Source organism: Myotis yumanensis, unplaced genomic scaffold (assembly GCF_028538775.1).
Source record: "Myotis yumanensis isolate MYYU_CA2020_CCGP unplaced genomic scaffold, mMyoYum1.0.hap1 SCAF_17, whole genome shotgun sequence".
In the NCBI taxonomy this organism is placed as follows: domain Eukaryota; kingdom Metazoa; phylum Chordata; class Mammalia; order Chiroptera; family Vespertilionidae; genus Myotis; species Myotis yumanensis.
In genome coordinates this window covers 16652996-16671540 of record NW_027223768.1, presented here as the reverse complement: position 1 = coordinate 16671540, position 18545 = coordinate 16652996, and the positions used below count along the sequence as shown (strand labels likewise).

The window sequence follows — 18545 nt, the reverse complement described above, 5'->3', positions numbered from 1 at the left end:
CCCTGCCCTGAGTGTGACAGTGGTGGCGCCCAAACCCCCTGATCCGCCCTGCTCTGTGTGTGATAGAGGGCGGTGCCCCAACCCCCTGATCCGCCCTGCTCTGTGCGTGACAGGGGGCGGTGCCCCAACTCCCCTATTGGCCCTACTCTGTGCGTGACAGGGAGGAGCTCCCCAACCCCCTGATGGGCCCTGCTCTGTGCGTGACGGGGGGGGGGGGGGGGGGGGCGAGGGGGGGGCAGTGCCCCAACCCCCTGATTGGCCCTGCTCTGTGAGTGACAGGGGGCAGCGCCCCAACCTCCTGATTGGCCCTGCTCTGTGCGTGACGGGGTGGCACCACAACCTCCCCATCGACCCTGCCTTAAGTGTGACAGGGGGCGGTGCCCCAACCCCCCAATCAGCCCTACCCTGAGCATGACTGAGGGTGGCATCACAACCTCCCAATCCGCCCTGCTCTGTGCATGACGGGGCGGCGCCCCAACTCCCCAATCAGCCCTGCTCTGAGCCCGACCAGGGGCTGCACCTAGGGATTGGGCCTGCCCTCTGCCACCCAAGAGCAGGCCTAAGCCAGCAGGTCGTTATCTCCCGAGGGGTCCCAGACTTCGAGAGGGCACAGGCCGGGCTGAGGGACCCCCCCTTCCCCCCCGAGTGCACAAATTTTTGTGCACCGGGCCTCTAGTATTAAATAAGACTGGTGTATTGAAATGAGATAAATCAATGTAGGCTTACATGTAACTTCTAAGACCTCAATTGTTATGGTCTCCATAAAAATGACCAGGAAAGCTTGTGTCAGACAGAAAAGCTGTGTTTATTAATAGTCTTTACAGCAAGGGAGAGTATTTTAAAAATGCCTCCTATATCTTTAAAAGGGAAGTTACAGAGGAAGCTTCATAGGGATAGGAAGAGGGTTAGCTTTAGAAGTTAGGTTATTTCAGGACAGGCTTTCAAAAGCAGTGAGTGGGTAGTAATTGAGTAAAATGAGTAGAGAGTAGTCACTGTTAATTGACTTGCAGGTTGGTTATAGGCACAGAGCAGATTTCTAAGTTGTTGACAGAAACTTCTAAGATGTTCTTTCTAGAGTAAGTGGAGTTGGTTCTTCTTTGTTTCACAATCTTGGCAAATATTAATTTCTCATATTTATAAGTTTGACTTTTATGTCTCAGTTTCATACAGTCAAATTGGGTTTAATGAGATAAGTTTGGCTAGCCCTCTTTTGGAGTTCATTTTTACATTGCATAAACGTGAAAGGCAGACATTAGGATATTTTTTCCAGCTTTTTAGAATCTACACACACACACACACACACACACACACACAAACACACACCAGATCCTCAAATAATGTCATTTCCTTCAAAGTCCTTTCTTTCTTTCTTTATTTTATTTTTTTAAATATATTTTATTGATTTTTTACAGAGAGGAAGGGAGAGGGATAGCGAGTCAGAAACATCGATGAGTGAGAAACATCGATTCAGCTGCCTCTTGCACCCCCCCTACTGGGGATGTGCCCGCAACCCAGGTACATGCCCTTGACCGGAATCGAACCTGGGACCCTTGAGTCCGCAGGCCGACGCTCTATCCGCTGAGCCAAACCAGCTAGGGCCAAAGTCCTTTCTTTATAACATTGAGGAGATGCCCTAGGAACTTAACTCTTGTTTATATCCATTAAACTACAGTACAGTTGGTTTAGTATGATGTTTCAATTACATTCATAAAACATATCGACGACATTAAGTGAGGACCTACTGTATGTTTTATATGTGTGTGTGTGTGTGTGTGTGTGTGTGTGTGTGTGAATGTGTGTATATCCCTGCCAGTCCTATGCATTTATTGATTTTTTTAGTTGGCAACAGTTAGATTTAAAAGAACCCAAGCATAGTATGAAAGATAAGGATCATGATTTCTTGCTTAACTACGTTCTGTACAGTTATATCTTTTCTTTTGTGGTCTGATTGGACATAATATTTAAAGTGATATTGCACATATGAGCCCCCTCGGTGCTTTAAACAAATTGAAGAGATAATTCTACTGTGAGGTCTGGTTAGAAAATGCCATCCATAGTCAAGACTAAAGGGCAGCAGTGGGAATAGTATTATTGCAGAATAGGCAATATGTGAATAAAAGTCAGCATCTCTATTATGTACGTATTTAATTATGTGTATCTACATATACATATCACATACATATCATTATGAGAAGTCATTTCTAAGATATAAAAGGCATCTTTTTAGCAGCTACTAACTTAACCTTAATGAGCAACTGAATTACTCTAGATCTGCTTTAATTTAGTATGAAGAATTGTATTAAATAAACCATATTACATTCTCACTTAGGGGGCTGCCACATTAAAGGAGAAAGGAAAGTCTGTTTTCCATCAAGAATTTTAGGACACAGAGCAGATCTATGTAGCTCTATGTTATCCTGTATTGTGTTAATCAGATACAAGGTGTGACGGAAGCCAGTGACAGAGTTTTCCTGATAGTGAACAGGCTCTGATAATAGGCTGGCTAAGGCTTCATACTGTTTCAGGGGTTAAGTAGTAAACAACAATATAGGACTTCAAAAAGGATGGCACATTCCATAGAAAGTCAAACCATAAGTTCTTCATGACACTTTAGAATTTATGGAAACTGAGCCCTTAAGATCATGATGTCAGGAGCTGAGAAGAAAATAAAAGACATAGTGTTGTGTACCTTTAAATATTAGACAAACTCAAGTCTCAAAAGTGCGGCTGTCAGGGTGCACTCCTTGTGAAAAGAAGCATTTGAAAAATAAGGAGAAAACAACTACAGGGTGTCCTCCAAAAATGTAAACACACTGTAACAGCTGATAGCTCAATTTTGATGATGAAATGTATTTTAATAAACACTGCCTTTATAATTATTCAAAGTGTGTGTATACATTTTTGGGGGGACACTCTATATATTCCTAGAGTATTTCCACAATGGCTTGATGTATTTTTATATGTCTTAGCTGTGGCTTAGCTATGACATCCCTCAGTTACTTTCTGATAACGAGGGGTGATAATAGGAGAGCAAAGTAGACATTTGGAGCAGAGAGGTTAAAGGGAATAGACTTAATTGATATATGTTGAATTTATTAAATTTTTGACACAGAATATTCATTTAGAGTTGCCATTTAACTTTTTAAAATAAACTTATACTGCCAGTATTCTTTAGTTTTGGGGGAATAATTATTTCAACAACTTTATAAGTAATGGTATTAATCATAGATTTTTATTTATAAAATGTTACAACTTAAATAAATCTTAGCTTTGTTTCATTTTAGAAATGAAGAATCTGAGCCAAAAGATATTAAAATACCTTAATATCTTAAAAGGTTACATACTTTTCTTAGTATCAGAGTCAGAATCAGAACCCAGGTCTCCTAGCCCAATGTTCTTTGCATTATACCATGCCATATTATTAATATACGTAAATTCAGACTCTGAGACACAGAGAAACTATGATTTTGCCATGGATGCTAAACTGTGCTCATTGAAGATAACATAGAAGTTGGCTGAGGCCTGGGATTCCAGAACGCTGGCCATGGGAGTAGGGTAAAGCTCTATGTGTTTCACCAAAGTGGAGGAGAAATACAAAATGGAGAGAGAGAGAGAGAGAGAGAGAGAGAGAGAAACAGATGCATGCAGAGAGACCACGGCTGGGAAGAGTTGCAAATGTAAAGTTGTTAACATGTTTTGTCTTTGGAAAGTATATGTCTATTTTCAGATTATCTTATATTTTTAGTGTTAAAATGATCTTTCTTTTCTAAAATAACAATAGTAGATGGCAGTTGATTTACATTTAATGGCAATTCCCAACATTTACTTTTGAACCTTCTTGAAGTCTAAAACTCTTGGAACCACAGTATTAGCCTATTAACTACACTTGCTGAATAAACAGTCAACAACCATTAGCTAAAATATTTTATTTTCAAGAAATCTGGAACATAAAAATCAGTGTCAGAGAAGCATAAAGATCCAAGGCCAGCATCATATAGCAAAACAATACTATCTCATTTGTCTCTAACCAGTGTTTACCACTAAGGAAAAGAGAAATTAATTCTTTAAAAGAATTTTGTGTTCCTCATAACAAACGTGCTTCATCCCTAGATACTACATTTGGTAAACTCCTGAATACCTGGGGCTGTATATCACAAAGTAGCACAAGTACAATATCTTGATAATTTTTATACTTAGCCTCTGAACTTAATTATATATATTTTAAAATATTTTCCAAAGTTAGCTGTTAATACTGGAATTTAAATCAATGGAAACTGGTTCTTTTTTATTGTGGTTCTAACTAAGTAAAGGGACTATGGGTATTTCTATAATTTTCTACTTTCAATACTGAAACAGTTTTATAATCATAAAATGCCAAATGTTTTTTTAAAGTCCTGGTATAACTGCTTGAGACTTTAATGACTTGATACTGCTTGGTCAAGGGTTTTGTTGTTTTCTTCGCTATGGTCTGTAACAACAAGCCACACATACCTATCAAATCTCAAGGCCACTCTCATGAAAACTCCACTTGTCATTGTAGTGGATTCATTATAGCAGGAATCTGTAGTCATTGTTGGATCTTTCACAAAATATAATTTCCTATATCCTAAATGATCACACAGCTTGGTGTAGAATAACATATTCTGTCTCATGTTTACTGAAGGAAAAGCTGGGAGAAGGGGATTGTTTTGTTTTGTGTTTGAAAAGCTGAAGAGACAACCATATGTTTTCATTGTGGTATCCTGTAAACAGCAACGCACCTGTTAACCTTGTTAGTCACAGAGAGTTAGATCCATGGCTTTATAGTACAAAAACATTTAAAACCAAAATAAAGTTATTTTTAATAAGGAAAGTGACACTACAATCTATATCAGTGCTACTCAAACTTTTTGGCTCTACAATGTTAAGAGATGCCCTGGTTCTAAGGGTTTACATATATATATAAAAAGCCTAAGCGGCCTTTATGACTGGACAACTGGACTATAGCTATGATGCGTACTGACCCCCAGGGGGCAGAGGCTCAATGCAGGAGCTACCCCCTGGTAGTCTGTGCACTCCTATAGTCAACCTCCTACAGCCAGCCAACTTCCCGCATTCCCTCCCCTCAGCCAGCCAGCCAACCTCCCACGGTCCATCCCCCAATCCCGGTCGGCCCCAACTGTGACTGGGCGAGACAGCTCAATGGGCCCCAATCGCTGGCCAGGCCAAGGGACCCCACCCGTGCACAAAGTCATGCACCGAGCCTCTAGTTCAGTCATAAACTTATAAAGAAGATGAAACTTTAAAGGAATTCAGACTAGCCTAAGGATAGTCTTATTACATTTGATACTAGGTCTGTGCCCAAGACACTAACCAGTCATGCTTGCGTGTCAAATGTTAACCACTGATGCTCACAGATATTTTTGGTTTCTGTGTTTGCATGGAGTGCGGGCAGTCTTTATTTAAAAACTCAGGTATGCATGTGTAGGTTCATTAAGAACATTGCTGTAAACTTGAAAGGCAATAAGAAGGCTTAATTAGAAGGGCTGTTTGTGAAGAAAACTACATCTTTGTTACACATTTACACATTTATTAAATATATTTTATTATTAAATTACAATAGTACAATTTTACGGGAAGGGTATAAGATGATAACTCATAGAATAAGCATGAATTTGTGTGTATGTGTGTGCAGAGCATTACTTACTAGACTAAGTACACTTTATGGATATGTGGTTTAAGGATTTACTTTTTGAATTATACCTACCTCTGACATTTCACAGTTATTAGTAAAGAGGCAAGTTTTACTCTTAATAGAATAGCAAACCCTGTATTTTATAGGCTTTGGGCTCTTGACTGGGGTTTTTTTGTTGTTAATACTAACCCGAGGATATTTTTTCCGTTGATTTTTTTTTTAAGCGAGAGAGAGAGAAAGGAGAGAAAAATCAATGTGAGAGAGAGACAGCGAATGGTTGCCTCCTGAAGGCACTCTTGGGGTTGGGGAATGAACCTACATACCCTTGAGGGGAATCGGACCCTCAACCCTTTGGTGCGCAGGCTGATGCTCTAACACTGAGCCACAAGGGCCAGGGCACTTGACTGGGTTTTAACTATTGTTCTTACACTAGGAATCCAAATGCTTGAACTTAAATTATAATAAAACAGTCAAATTATGTGGGGTTTTTTAATCATCTTCCTTGAATACTTCTTCATTCAGATAATCAGATTTTAAGTTCTTCTACCAAAATGAAAAGTTAGTTTTATACCTCTTGCCAAATGAAACAAGCTAGTATCCATAAAGAAACAATACCACTTAAATTAGTTCCAGTATTTAATGTAGATTTCATAGGATTTTTGGTATTATAAGGCATATATCCTGGGAGTTTTGGTGACTTGTGACTAACTTATCTTTTAGAAAAAAGGCCAGTTAGAATTTCTTGCCCAAAATATCATCTTGCTTTTTTGTTTATGCAGTAAATTCTTTACCTTAATGGATAGTAAGTTCATCCTTTTCTTCTATAAGTGTATACGTGATCATTCTTAAATTATTTGGCCACTTTTAATATGACTGTAATATTTCTTTGCAGCTAACTTTGCCACATGTGGAACCAAAAATTATATACTGTGCTTTTGAAGTCATATACTTTAAAGAGATTCAAAGTTATATTTAGCATTTGGGCTAAATTATTTTAAAGCTAATCACGGTGTTCATATTGCATAATTAGCACCACTTAGTATTTTATTTAATTTTGGAAAACCAAAGTGATCTACTAGAATCTGTAGACAATGAAACTACTTGTAACAACATTTCTGTGCTATTATTTTTTTCAACTCCCCTTTTCCCTAACACCCTCCTATGTGTGGCCAGGTCAAGAAAACATGATTGAGAATACAGTGTGTAATATACTTACCAGACCAGAAGCTACTTGCTTGGTCAACAATTCGACCCCTTCATAAAAATCTTAGAGCTGAAAGTTGACCTTGGAAGTCATTTATTATATGCATTCACTGAAGAATCCATTCTACAGTGACCCTGCCAAGTGTTCATTTATTCTGTATTTAACTGCCTTTTCAGCATTTATGCTGCCCAAAGTTACTTCAGTGTTCTGGGCCTCATTTTCTCATTTGTAAAATGGCAATAAGAATAGTATCTAAGTGCCCTAACCGATCTGGCTCAGTGGATAGAGCATCGGCCTGCAGACTGAAAGGTCCCAGGTTTGATTATGGCCAATGGCATATACCTTGGTTGCGGGCACATCCCCAGTAGGAGGTGTGCAGGAGGCAGCTGATCGATGTTTCTCTCTCATCGATATTTCTAACTATCCTTCTCCTTTCCTCTCTGTGAAAAATCAATAAAATATATTTTAAAAAAAGAGAATAGTATCTAAGTTAGAGAGCCGTTACTTCAATTAATTAACAGTAATGATGAACATTAAGTGTTTTCAATATAGGTTTACAGGTTTTCTAAATGCTTATCTGCATTTTCTCATTTTATCAGAGCAACTTGTGTGTGATCAACAATTGGATGATTGTTTAAATGATTGTATCTAATCACTGTGAGGATTTAGGATGTATTGTTTATATCTAAATTGTCAATTTTAAATATAGGTTAGCATTGAAAATATAACTTCGAATAAAAAAATCTCCTTCAGTGATTTAAGTATTGAAATTGTAACAGTTGAATTGGTGAGGGCATGAGCATGGGGCGGGGGGAGGCAATGGGGTGATAAGGACACATGTAATACCTTAATAAAGAAAAATAAATGTTATTTTTTTAAAGTAAAATGTAATAATGTTTATCATAGCTCTACTTCTATATAATTTAATTTTAAATAATTATATTTGGAAATAAATTGACAGCTATTAAGGATATTAATAGAAAACCATTAGAAAGAAGAAAAGTTTTATAATTCAGTGGCCAGGTTGCCATTAGCAGTACCATAGCCCAGAATATCTCCTACCTCCACCAACCTCAGTTGTAAAAGAACATTTATATAGTTTCAAAGGTGACAGTCTGAAAGCTGATACCACTAAAAGATTTAGTGATACTGTGAAACTTTTAAAAAATTAACAGGTAAATTATTAATAAGAAAGTAATTACCTTTATTATAAAATTTCAGATTATTCTTACATCCCAGAAATTCATTTTATGATGACAATTTTTGACTTGAGCCTCAACTTTGGATGAAAATTGCTCAATAATTTGACTAAAATGTATCTTTGGTCTACCTCTGTTATCTTAATTGTATTGACTGTTGGAGGACGGTACTATTAGCTGGCACTTTTCCAACTCCTTTTTAGATGACTATAAACAAAAGGGTCAAAAAGGTAACAGAGGGATTTAAAACTAAGAACTCTAGCATTAGGATAAGAAATACCTGAATCCTTTTTTTTTTTCATCTATGCCATCAGTGGTACTGTCCATTAATTGTTAAGTGAATACATTAGTCAGAAGTAGCCATAATCTGTGGAAAGAGCTGAAAGCTAGATAACTTCAGCTGAAGTTTATAATAACTTGCCTTTTGTCCTTCAAAATATGCACCAAAGCTGTTCTCTGTGAACAGGTATTACAGGTACAGCGGTGAATAAGGCAGTCTCACTCCTTAGGAATTCATAGCTGGAGCAGGAGATAGACATATAAATACATAATTATGACTAAATACGATAACATTATTATTTTGTTTTTCATAGTAACCATTTCAGTAGTAGGAGAAATACTTTACTAGTGCTTTTTCTTCCTACTGAAAACTGTTATCTAAACAGAAAGACAGAGCAAAAGATGTAATTTTAATGCTTCACTACCTGTCATTAGTGCCACAAATAATAGCCACAAAACTCTTTGGAAGCTGAAGTCTGCTTCCCTACCTAAGGTCTAGAGATAATTTGTGAAATTTAAGATTTTTCCAATTTTTGACATTGCCATTAGCAACTGGTAATCCAAAAAGAAATGTCTTTAATATATGTATTTACTTATTTTATTTTTATTGATTATTATATAAAAAAATTCTGAACAGGTATTTTAAATGTTTCCTCTGACCCCCACCCCCCACCCCCAATTCTCACAAGATAAAAGTACTGTTATCTGAGTGTCAAAGGAGTTCCTTCCTAGGCTTACATAGTAATAATTGACTATTTGTTTTCGATAGGAATATGATGAAGAATGGGCTAAGAAAATTCAGAGTGAAAAGTTCCGCTGGCATAACTCTCAGTGGCTGGAAATGGTAGAGAGTCGTCAGATGGATGAGAGTGAGCAATATTTGTATGGTGATGATCGAATTGAGCCTTACATCCATGAAGGAGATATTCTTGAAAGACCTGACCTTTTCTACAGCTCAGGTAAGAGGGTAACCAATTGTCTGCATTCTAGTTTGATCTGCCAGCCTTGCTCATTCCCAAGCTTTGTAAGCACTTCTTTTAGAGTATAAATGTCTTCTGCTAATCATTTCAGACATAACATCAATACTCACCAGGCAAACCTAATAACTCACTGTTATTTTTCCAAAATAATAACTTTTTTATTATGTGATCTCAATAAAAAAGGCCATGGCCAGGAAAATTAATTGCTCTTAATTGATTACATTCTAGAATATATAACTTAAAATGACATCTTCAAGACTTCTGACTTCTGTTTGAAAGTGTAATATGTATTTTTCTTTCTTTATTTAAATGTATAACTTATTAATTTATGTTTTGTTTTCCCTGTATTTCATTTTAACACTACTTTTGCCATAGTTTTGCTTTATTTTCAAAGTAGTAAACTATTTGATGACTCTTATTTGGTTGGGATGATGTAGATACTTTATAGTAATAAATTTTTCCTTCTAAACTTGGCTAGTGTTTTCAAGGTAAATCTTACATATGTTATAACCTTGTTGATTCTGCCATACTGCCTTTTTCCAGGGATGAGTTTGCCACAAAGATTGGTACGTTTTTCCATATTTTGGCTTTTAATGTGTTTCACAGTTGCCAGTATTAATATTACTTCGTTCAAGTAATTTAGTTGACGAGTGGAAGGGAAGGATTTCTAATTAACCCCTAGAGTGCCGGGGAGCGCGATGGCGCTCCTCCTGTCCTTCACCGAAAGTGCTGGGAGCACTATCAAAGCTTCGAAATGGCGTCCAGTTCTAAGTCTGCTTTTATTAGTGATGATGATATTGCTAAATATGTCAATGTAGTAAAGGTTTCCTTATGTTTTTGAATATGTAACTTCATTTACTTGCGATTCATAATTTTTTTCCTAAACTGTAAAATCAGCAAAAATGCCTTGGCAATTTTAGCATAGTTCCTAGGATATTGGTTGGCACTCAAAGGGTTAAGATCTGTAGCAAGTTAGAAATAAAAAGCATGAAAGTAATTATATCTAAATTAATGGCTCACCTTTTTCCTACTATGTATTAATTCATGTGTATTCATAATTGGGTATTGTGCAAATTGCCCATAAACACTGCATTATTTTTATATTTCATATAGTTATTTGAATCCTAGAAAATTGATACTTTACTTTGAAAATCAAATAGATTTCTTCCTAACTGAACTTTACAGTAGTTATGAAATACTGCTTTGTGTTTCAAACCAGATGGTGTAGATCATTAATTTCAACCAACCGAAATTTCTTAGTTCAGTAATGGCAAGCAGCTGTTCCTTACATATTCAGATATTCATGAAGTAAAATGATGTAAAATATATATGATATGAATTTTTTTGTTAATAGAAATCAGAATTTCTTGGAGTCAGATTTCTTGCTTTGAAGATTGATAGCTACTTTTCAGTGTGAATCATAGTTTTCAAACCAAATAAAACTTTTAACCACCACAGTATTCAACTTTGTTGTTTTAATACAATTAGAATTTTAGAACAGATTTCTAAAAAGTTAAAGCACAGCGATCAACCAAAAGACTTGTATGCATGCATATAAGCATAACCAATGGACACAGACACCAGGGGGGTGAGGGCATGAATGAGAGTGGGGTGGGGGGGCAATGGGGGGATTAGGACACATATGTAATACCTTAATCAATAAAGAAAAAAAATTTAAAAAGAAGAAAAAAGAAAGTATATGTGGACATTTAGTACATAATAGAAGTAGCATTTTATATCAATGGGAATAAGATAAATTATTAAATAAATGATCTTGAAAGGAAAAAAAAGAAGAAGAAAAAATATTCAGTTTGCTGAGAGGACTTCGCTGTAATTAAATAAAAGTCTTATCTATACCCTTAAAAAAAAAAGTTAAAGCACATTTCCAAAAATTAATTTATTTAAATTAACCTCTTAAATGAAAATCATAAACATTTTATGTAAGATAGTTTATAATTAAAATGTACAACTTAGGCTTTTGTGGAAAATCTAAATTAAATTAAATAAATTTATAGCAAAATTTAGAAACAGCCACCACTGATGGAAAAGTAAATTTAAACATTTGAGGGGTGGAATATTATCATTAGATATACTCATGGTGGTTTTTTAATACCTGTGGTCTGATGACAGGGTGGAGATTACATTGCTGTGATTTTAAAGATATAGTTCTTATATCAAGCCATCTATTTTATTAGTGTATTAATATTTTACCTAGTTCATTTTCCATGAATAGTTCATCTACTAAATGAATCTCTGTGATATTTCTTGATATGTGTCATGGAAACCTAGATAATGCCAGCCTCTTTTCTCGTATTGTGTGCCATTGTATCTTCAGAAACTCCAGAGAAATTGGTAATTCTACGGATTTGAAAGCCATCTTATTTAAGTCCCTGGTCTCCATGGAACGTTAGGCTTCTTCCAAAAAAAGCAGGGTCAGTAGCTTTTTAGCCACAGAGGTTAAGCTTAGTGGCCCATAACTCTCTGGGTTTTCTCTTTTACTTTAAATGAAATATCATTTGCTACTTGGTAGTCATTAGTATTGCCTTCTGTATATTCAGACTGTTAAATATGTCAAAATGTATATGTTTCTCTCTTGCTTTTATTTTTTTAAAGGATTTTAATATTGTTATATAAAATAGGAATCTAGCATTTCCTTTAGTTACAATATTTTTTTCTTGAAGTCTAAAATTATTATGATTGTAATCACTGACTAACTCCTTTTCTGTCATGAAAATTATGCTGTTTGCTGTAGAACATTTACCAACAGAGGAAGCATATTGTCACTTAGAGTAAAGCTGTACTACTACCACTGCCCACTACTAAATGACTTTACTTTTTTGTTTTTCTTCATCAATTTTGGTGAATCTTATTCCTAGCATTTGACATGTAAATACATTTCTGGAATATGAAGCTTAAAATGGTTTGCTTCTGTCTCAGAATCATTGTAAAACTACAGTTTTCATTTCCATATGTGTTTCTATGGTTTGTCTTATCAGAGACAGCCAAATAAGTTATGATTTATCTATTTGAGTCATTTCTTTTTCTCATTTTCTCCATTATTGATATCTATTTTCTCCCACACAATCACAATTTCACTTTTAGCTGGTTCACCAAAGAGCCCAATATTATGTTTTCATTTGACTTTAAAAAATGAAGTTTATTTAAGTAACAATATATAAGATAGTGTTTTTGTATTTGTTCCTTTTGTTCACAATGTGCATACGCCAGTTTTTTAACTGACTTCCAGAAATCAGAAGGCTGATAAATTACCTGTGCTGACAATCAATTTGCTTTGATTTCACCCTTATTCCAGTACATACCCCTTTTACTTATAAGCATATTTACCATCATTACTCAGAACACCTCAGAAAGGTGTGTTGGATGTAACCATGGCATAAAGGCCTCATATAATTTAATAACCTAAATGTAAATAATGCTCTGCAGCTTACAACATGCTCTGGTGTATGTCACCTGCCTTCTGTTTGTTCTCTGGTTATTTAAAAGGGACATGGAATTCTTCGGTTCCTTGAATAAGAAACAAGGTTAGAGTAAAATACTACTAGATTTATCTGGAGTTTGTAATCAAGAATAAATGATTCCTCTGTAGTATTTCTAGAAAACAGTTATTTTGGGGTTCAGAATGCTGAGAAACAGTTCGAAGAAGTTGGGGTGCTTGAATGGAAGATTTAAGGTATAATTTAACTTTTATTAAGTTATAAATAAATTCTAGGAAAGAGAGATTGCTCACATATCAGAGTTGCCTAACTTTTGTCAAGCCATGAAGGGCACTGTAGCAGCTGTGGTTCACAGAATGAGCTGCAGTATCCTAGAAGTATTAAAAAATAAGTTCAGAAATATAAATTTGCTCTTTTTTACTCACATGATATCAGGCTTATTTTCTTGTTAAACTAGTTGAGTTCTGGGTTTATAAAATTTCTGGTTGAATCTTTAAGCTGAAAATATTTAGTTTGATATCTGATGAGCTCCCAGTTTATAGTTCCACTCTGTGTTCCATTTATCCTTTTGCTCCTCATTTTTCCCTTTGAAGACAGTGGGAGCTCTGATCACAATGACGCTATTGAGAATTTGACATTTAGTTTCTTCCTAATCTGGCTCACGTCACTAGGTCATGTTTCATGTAATAATTTTTAAAATATTATTCCGTTATCTTTTTATTTAGTGTATTTATATCTGAAGTATTTCTGAGTGTAGAATCTTTTCTTCTACTGGCATGCTGAATATCTTTGTATTCATTTTCAAACTGTGGTATACATTTTATTTTGGCATTTTACTTAGCTTTGTTCCTCTAAAATTGGCAGATTTCTTGAACTCTGATCCTCAATTATTTGGTTTTCATTTAGCAGAGGAGCTTGTTGATTTTTGTGGCTTTAACCTTATTTTTAGCCACACTTTCACAGTGTTAGATCCATATAAAGTTAATTTTTTTAGCTGTTCAACTCTTCATGGAATCTTGGCATTCCCCACACCTCTGCTTCCCTTCCTTCCTCCCCAAGTAGGATTCTCTAAGCCCTGCAGACACACAGTCCTGCTGCAGCTTTTTGTCTCCAGTGCTCATTTGGTACATATACCCAATCCCATTGTATATTATTTATTAATGAAATGTGTTACTTAATTGCATCTTAAGTGTTTGTCCTTTATTTCATGTAACATAAGAATCTTGAAAACAGAAATTATCTATTGTAATTTTTGTATTGACCACAGGACCCAGGAAAGTATTGTTACGCATATAAGTGTAAAATGGTCCTCTGGTGTCGGAGTAATTGACTTACCATGTCCCAAATGTGTAAACAGTCCTGTGAGTGTGACCTAGCCAATATCTATCTAGAGGTCACTTAATCCAGAATACTTTCAAAATAGGAAACTTCTCAGAACTTTTCAAATAGTCATTACAAAAGCCATAGGTTATCTGGATTCTTAGTTTAGAGCAAATAAGAAAATAGACTCAAAAATTAGTAAGAAGTAATAATGCAGACCTGGATTTAGGAAAAGAAGCACTTTATAACCAACAGAAAAGAACTCAAAAAGCATAGTAGTGTAGAGCCATTTAGTATAAGTAGTCAAATATATCTAACCACCTAGGGCTTGCTACATGATAATTGATGCTTATAATGAAGATTGAGTCATCAAGAACCATTTAAATATATTCTGTACACTTCATAAAAACTCAGGGAGTGTAAAATATATTCACAAAGATTTCTAACCCAAGTTTGTGTATTGTTTTAAGGTTTGTCAAGCATTGCTTATTTAGAAATTCACTTACTTGAAGTATCTAATTTCCTAATCATGTTACCAGTACACAAATGAAGCTGTGTGGGTATAAAATGCAGGACATACTAACTAAAATTTTGCACTTTACTGACAGTGTGCTATTTAATGTCTCCTTATCTTCAGTCATTCCATTTCCTTGCTGTCTGTCCCCCCTTACCTCGCCTCACCCATGTCCTCTTCTGTCTTTGTGAGCCACCTGAAGGCAGAGATTGTCTTACTCACCTCTGCACTAGTATAGTACTGCCATATAGTAGATGCTCAATAAATGTTCAAGCTTTGTGCTGGATTGTTTTAAAAGAAAACATGTATGTATGTATGGTCTTCTGTTCATATTCCCAAGAGAAGAGCATGTCATGCTAACATTTTATTTCCAGATTAAATATACAGGTTATTTGCTATTGTGTTGCTTGATAGAATAGTTTCCTTTTTATTCCCTACAAATATGTTTTACTAGTTACCATCTTCCTTTTTTGTAGATGGGCTAATTGCCTCTGAAGGAGCCATAAGTCCAGATTTCTTCAATGATTATCACCTTCAAAATGGAGATGTGGTTGGGCAGCATTCATTTCCTGGCAGGTAAACAATCTTTCCAAGAAAATTTGTTTCCCCTGTTTTTAAAAGCTAGAATTCTCTTCATTTCCCATTTTTCTATCTTTGTTCATTAAAGAGGAAAAAATACTCAGTATTTTCATGATTATACTTGCTTGATTTTAAATTATTTCTGAAGTTATATTTTCTATGTAAAAAAAGAAAGGACACCACAGATCTGGAAAACATATATGCTTCATCACTGATTTTCAAAATCCAGGCTTTCTTTTGAAAGAGACAGTACTTTTGTCAAATTAATGAACCCAGATTGTTTTCCAAAGCTCTTAAAATATAAAATAAAATAAGGATTCAATGCATGTATTTTACCAATTATTCAGACATCACTGTTTTGAAAAGTTGATGCTTTGATTAAAAACTTTTCCTCCTTGGATGGCATGCAAATAAAACATTTAAGGGGGGGAAATCTGACATGTCAGCATTGTTCTACAATTGATTTATAAAATTTTAACAGAATGTTTAAACAATATTTTCTCCGTCATATCATTCCTTGTGACGTAATATTTGATTTTAGACTGACGATTGAAATTCCATATCAAATTAGTCTCATGAATAGGTGTAGTCTTATTTGCTGTTAAGACTATTTTTCCTTTAAATTATTTTTTTTCTTATACATTTGTACTTTTCATTAACATGAACTGTTTTCTGTTTGGAGGATATATCTAGGCATTATTTAATTGAAAGGATACAATTATGACTAATATTTTATAACTCTTATTGATCACTTGAAATAAGCCATTTGATTCAACAGTAATTATTTACAACCATTATTGATCATCTATTGTGTATAATCTATTTTACAAATATTCATTATGTTTATTTTAATCTGCTCAGCAATATTTTAAGACAAGTATTGTTATAGCCATTTTACAGATGAAGAAATCAAGGCTCTAAGAATTTAAGTAACCAACTCATACTAGTAGGATATTACTGAAAAAATTTGAACTCAGATCTATATGTCTCCAAAGTTTATGTTCTTGCAAACATGATGCTTAATTTGGAAGGAAACAACATACTATATGACTTCTAAGCATTTGGGGGTTTTTACCACAACCCCATTAAGAAATACCTTTCATATTGCAACCCAATGCACACATACACATTTGTTTATATATATGTATATACCTGTATATATGTAGAACAAAAACTTCTTAAAACAGTAATTACTTTTACTATCTGTAATGCACAATGATAAATTCTGTTTTATTCTATTACTTCATGTTTGAAATGCACATTGCAACCCACTATATTGTTTCACAACTCATTGATGATCATGACTCAAAGTTTAAAAGCATGGTGGAAAATGTAGTATTACATGAAATATGATCCCTGATATGTAGTTCAGTATTCTGTAGTGGACTTTAAATAAATAATAGCACTTTCTAAATAGTTTTATTGTTATACTGGATGTCACGGTAAGAAACTCCTTACCTTAGGAAATAAAAGTTAAACATGGTTACATACCAGAAAGCATATGGCTTTTGATTACTTCTGATGTTTCTGTCTATATTAGCCATAATCATTTAAATAGAGGCTCTGTTTAATCATAACTACTATACTCCATCATGGGATAATTCCTTATACAAATGTTTTCTGAAATATAATTGGAAAAGAAAGAAATGATTTGGGTTTATAATCCTAATATTTATATGAAAGATTTTTGCTGATGGCATTTACAAGATTAATTCTGCCATTTATGTTTCATTGTGAAGAAAACATTATTTTTGTATCTCCTTCAGATACTGCCAATCTCCAGTGTAAAGAAAACAGACAGATACTAATTATGCATTACTTACTCCAGAAAGACTTGCTTTCATTTTTTTAAGAACCCGAACATTTTCATTAAAATTGGATGTACAAAACAATGAATTTATGAGCTCAGTTCAGCAAAATTTCTCATCTGGTTTTCAAAATGGTCATTTTATAAAACAATAAATATGTTTTGAGCGACAGCTGTACTCAGTGACTAAATTATGCACTGTGTCCAAAGATTTCAGGGTTCTATTTCTTAATTCTGTTAATAACTCTTTAAAAATGACAGAAAATTCTCTTACCTTTGTACCTTCAGTTTCTTTACAAAGGTAAAAATATGATCATCTATTGTGTATAATCTATTTTACAAATATTCATTATATTTATTTTAATCTGCCCAGCAATATTTTAAGACAAGTATTGTTATAGCCATTTTACAGATGAAGAAATCAAGGCTCTAATTTGGGTAGTGTTTTATATATCTAAAAGGCACATCAGAATAATGTTGGCTTAAATTACTAGTTAATAAAACGTACTATAGACTATTTTCAAATCAAAAGAGTGATATTTATTATAATCATTTTGATTTGGGAATTATTTACCCTTTAAAAAGAACTTCCCCTGAGGAAGTTGTCTTTCATCTCCTGTCTTTTGTAATTTTTCAGACCTTAAATCATGTAACTGTATCTTTTTCTTTTTTTATTTCCAGGAGAAATAATTTACAATGAATTTCCTTGGGTTTTTTTTTGGGGGGGGGGGGTGGTTAGGTAATAGATCAAATAAGAAGGAACTTTCAATGAGATCAGCAGAGATACAGAGAAAGTCTACAGTGTAGCCCAAAGTCGGTTGTTTTTTTCTGCATTTCCTACTCTGGAATCATTTACTCTTGCTTTTGTTCAATCATTTTTGATTGGTTAGGATTCTCTTTTAATAGGATTTCTATGCTCTTCTTTGATAGTAACAAACCATAGATCTTATCTGGCTTATTTTTTAATTCTGCAAAGATTTAAACATTTTAAATTGCTACATAATTATTCACATATTTTGGCATGAAAATTTGCCACAAAATGTCCCAGATGTGAAATTTTAAACTAATGGCTACCTTTCAGCTTCTGATATCCAGTAGGTAAATTCAAAGCCTGTTAGATCAAATAACATTGACTGAAAATACTATTTTGAAAATTTTTATTTTAAGCAAAATAGTATTTTTTTAGAACTATAAACAGAAGATGTTAAACTCTTATTCTTCATCTTCGCTGTGGAAATAAGATTAAGCAGACCTAATGGACAACTTGAAGAATTTGGGTTAGTTATGAAAAAAAAACTCTTGATTGAATTTTAAATACTGAAAAAGCTGATTTTTAAATACTTTTAAAAAAAGAAAATGTTATATGTTCTGAGTTGGTTTTTGAACAGGGAAATTGTTCAGATGACTTAAAAATTCTTTCCCTGTTCCTTTTCATATATCTTTGATAAGTAAGCACTGTCAAGTTATCTGAAAAAATAATAATAAATTAATGTATAGCCTAGCCGGTTTGGATCAGTGGATAGAGCATAGGCCT

General features: G+C 34.4%; 1 protein-coding gene across 2 annotated transcripts in view; it reads left to right on the top strand.

Annotated features, from left to right (window-relative positions):
• The window catches only part of KIFAP3 (kinesin associated protein 3), a 115077-nt gene that overhangs the window by 72377 nt on the left and 24155 nt on the right, over positions 1-18545 (top strand). For both annotated transcript variants that reach the window (XM_070395722.1, XM_070395723.1), the window contains 2 exons: positions 9126-9315; positions 15102-15201. In XM_070395722.1, the coding sequence (XP_070251823.1) occupies positions 9126-9315; positions 15102-15201 (290 nt within the window). The remainder of the gene's footprint in view (positions 1-9125; positions 9316-15101; positions 15202-18545) is intronic.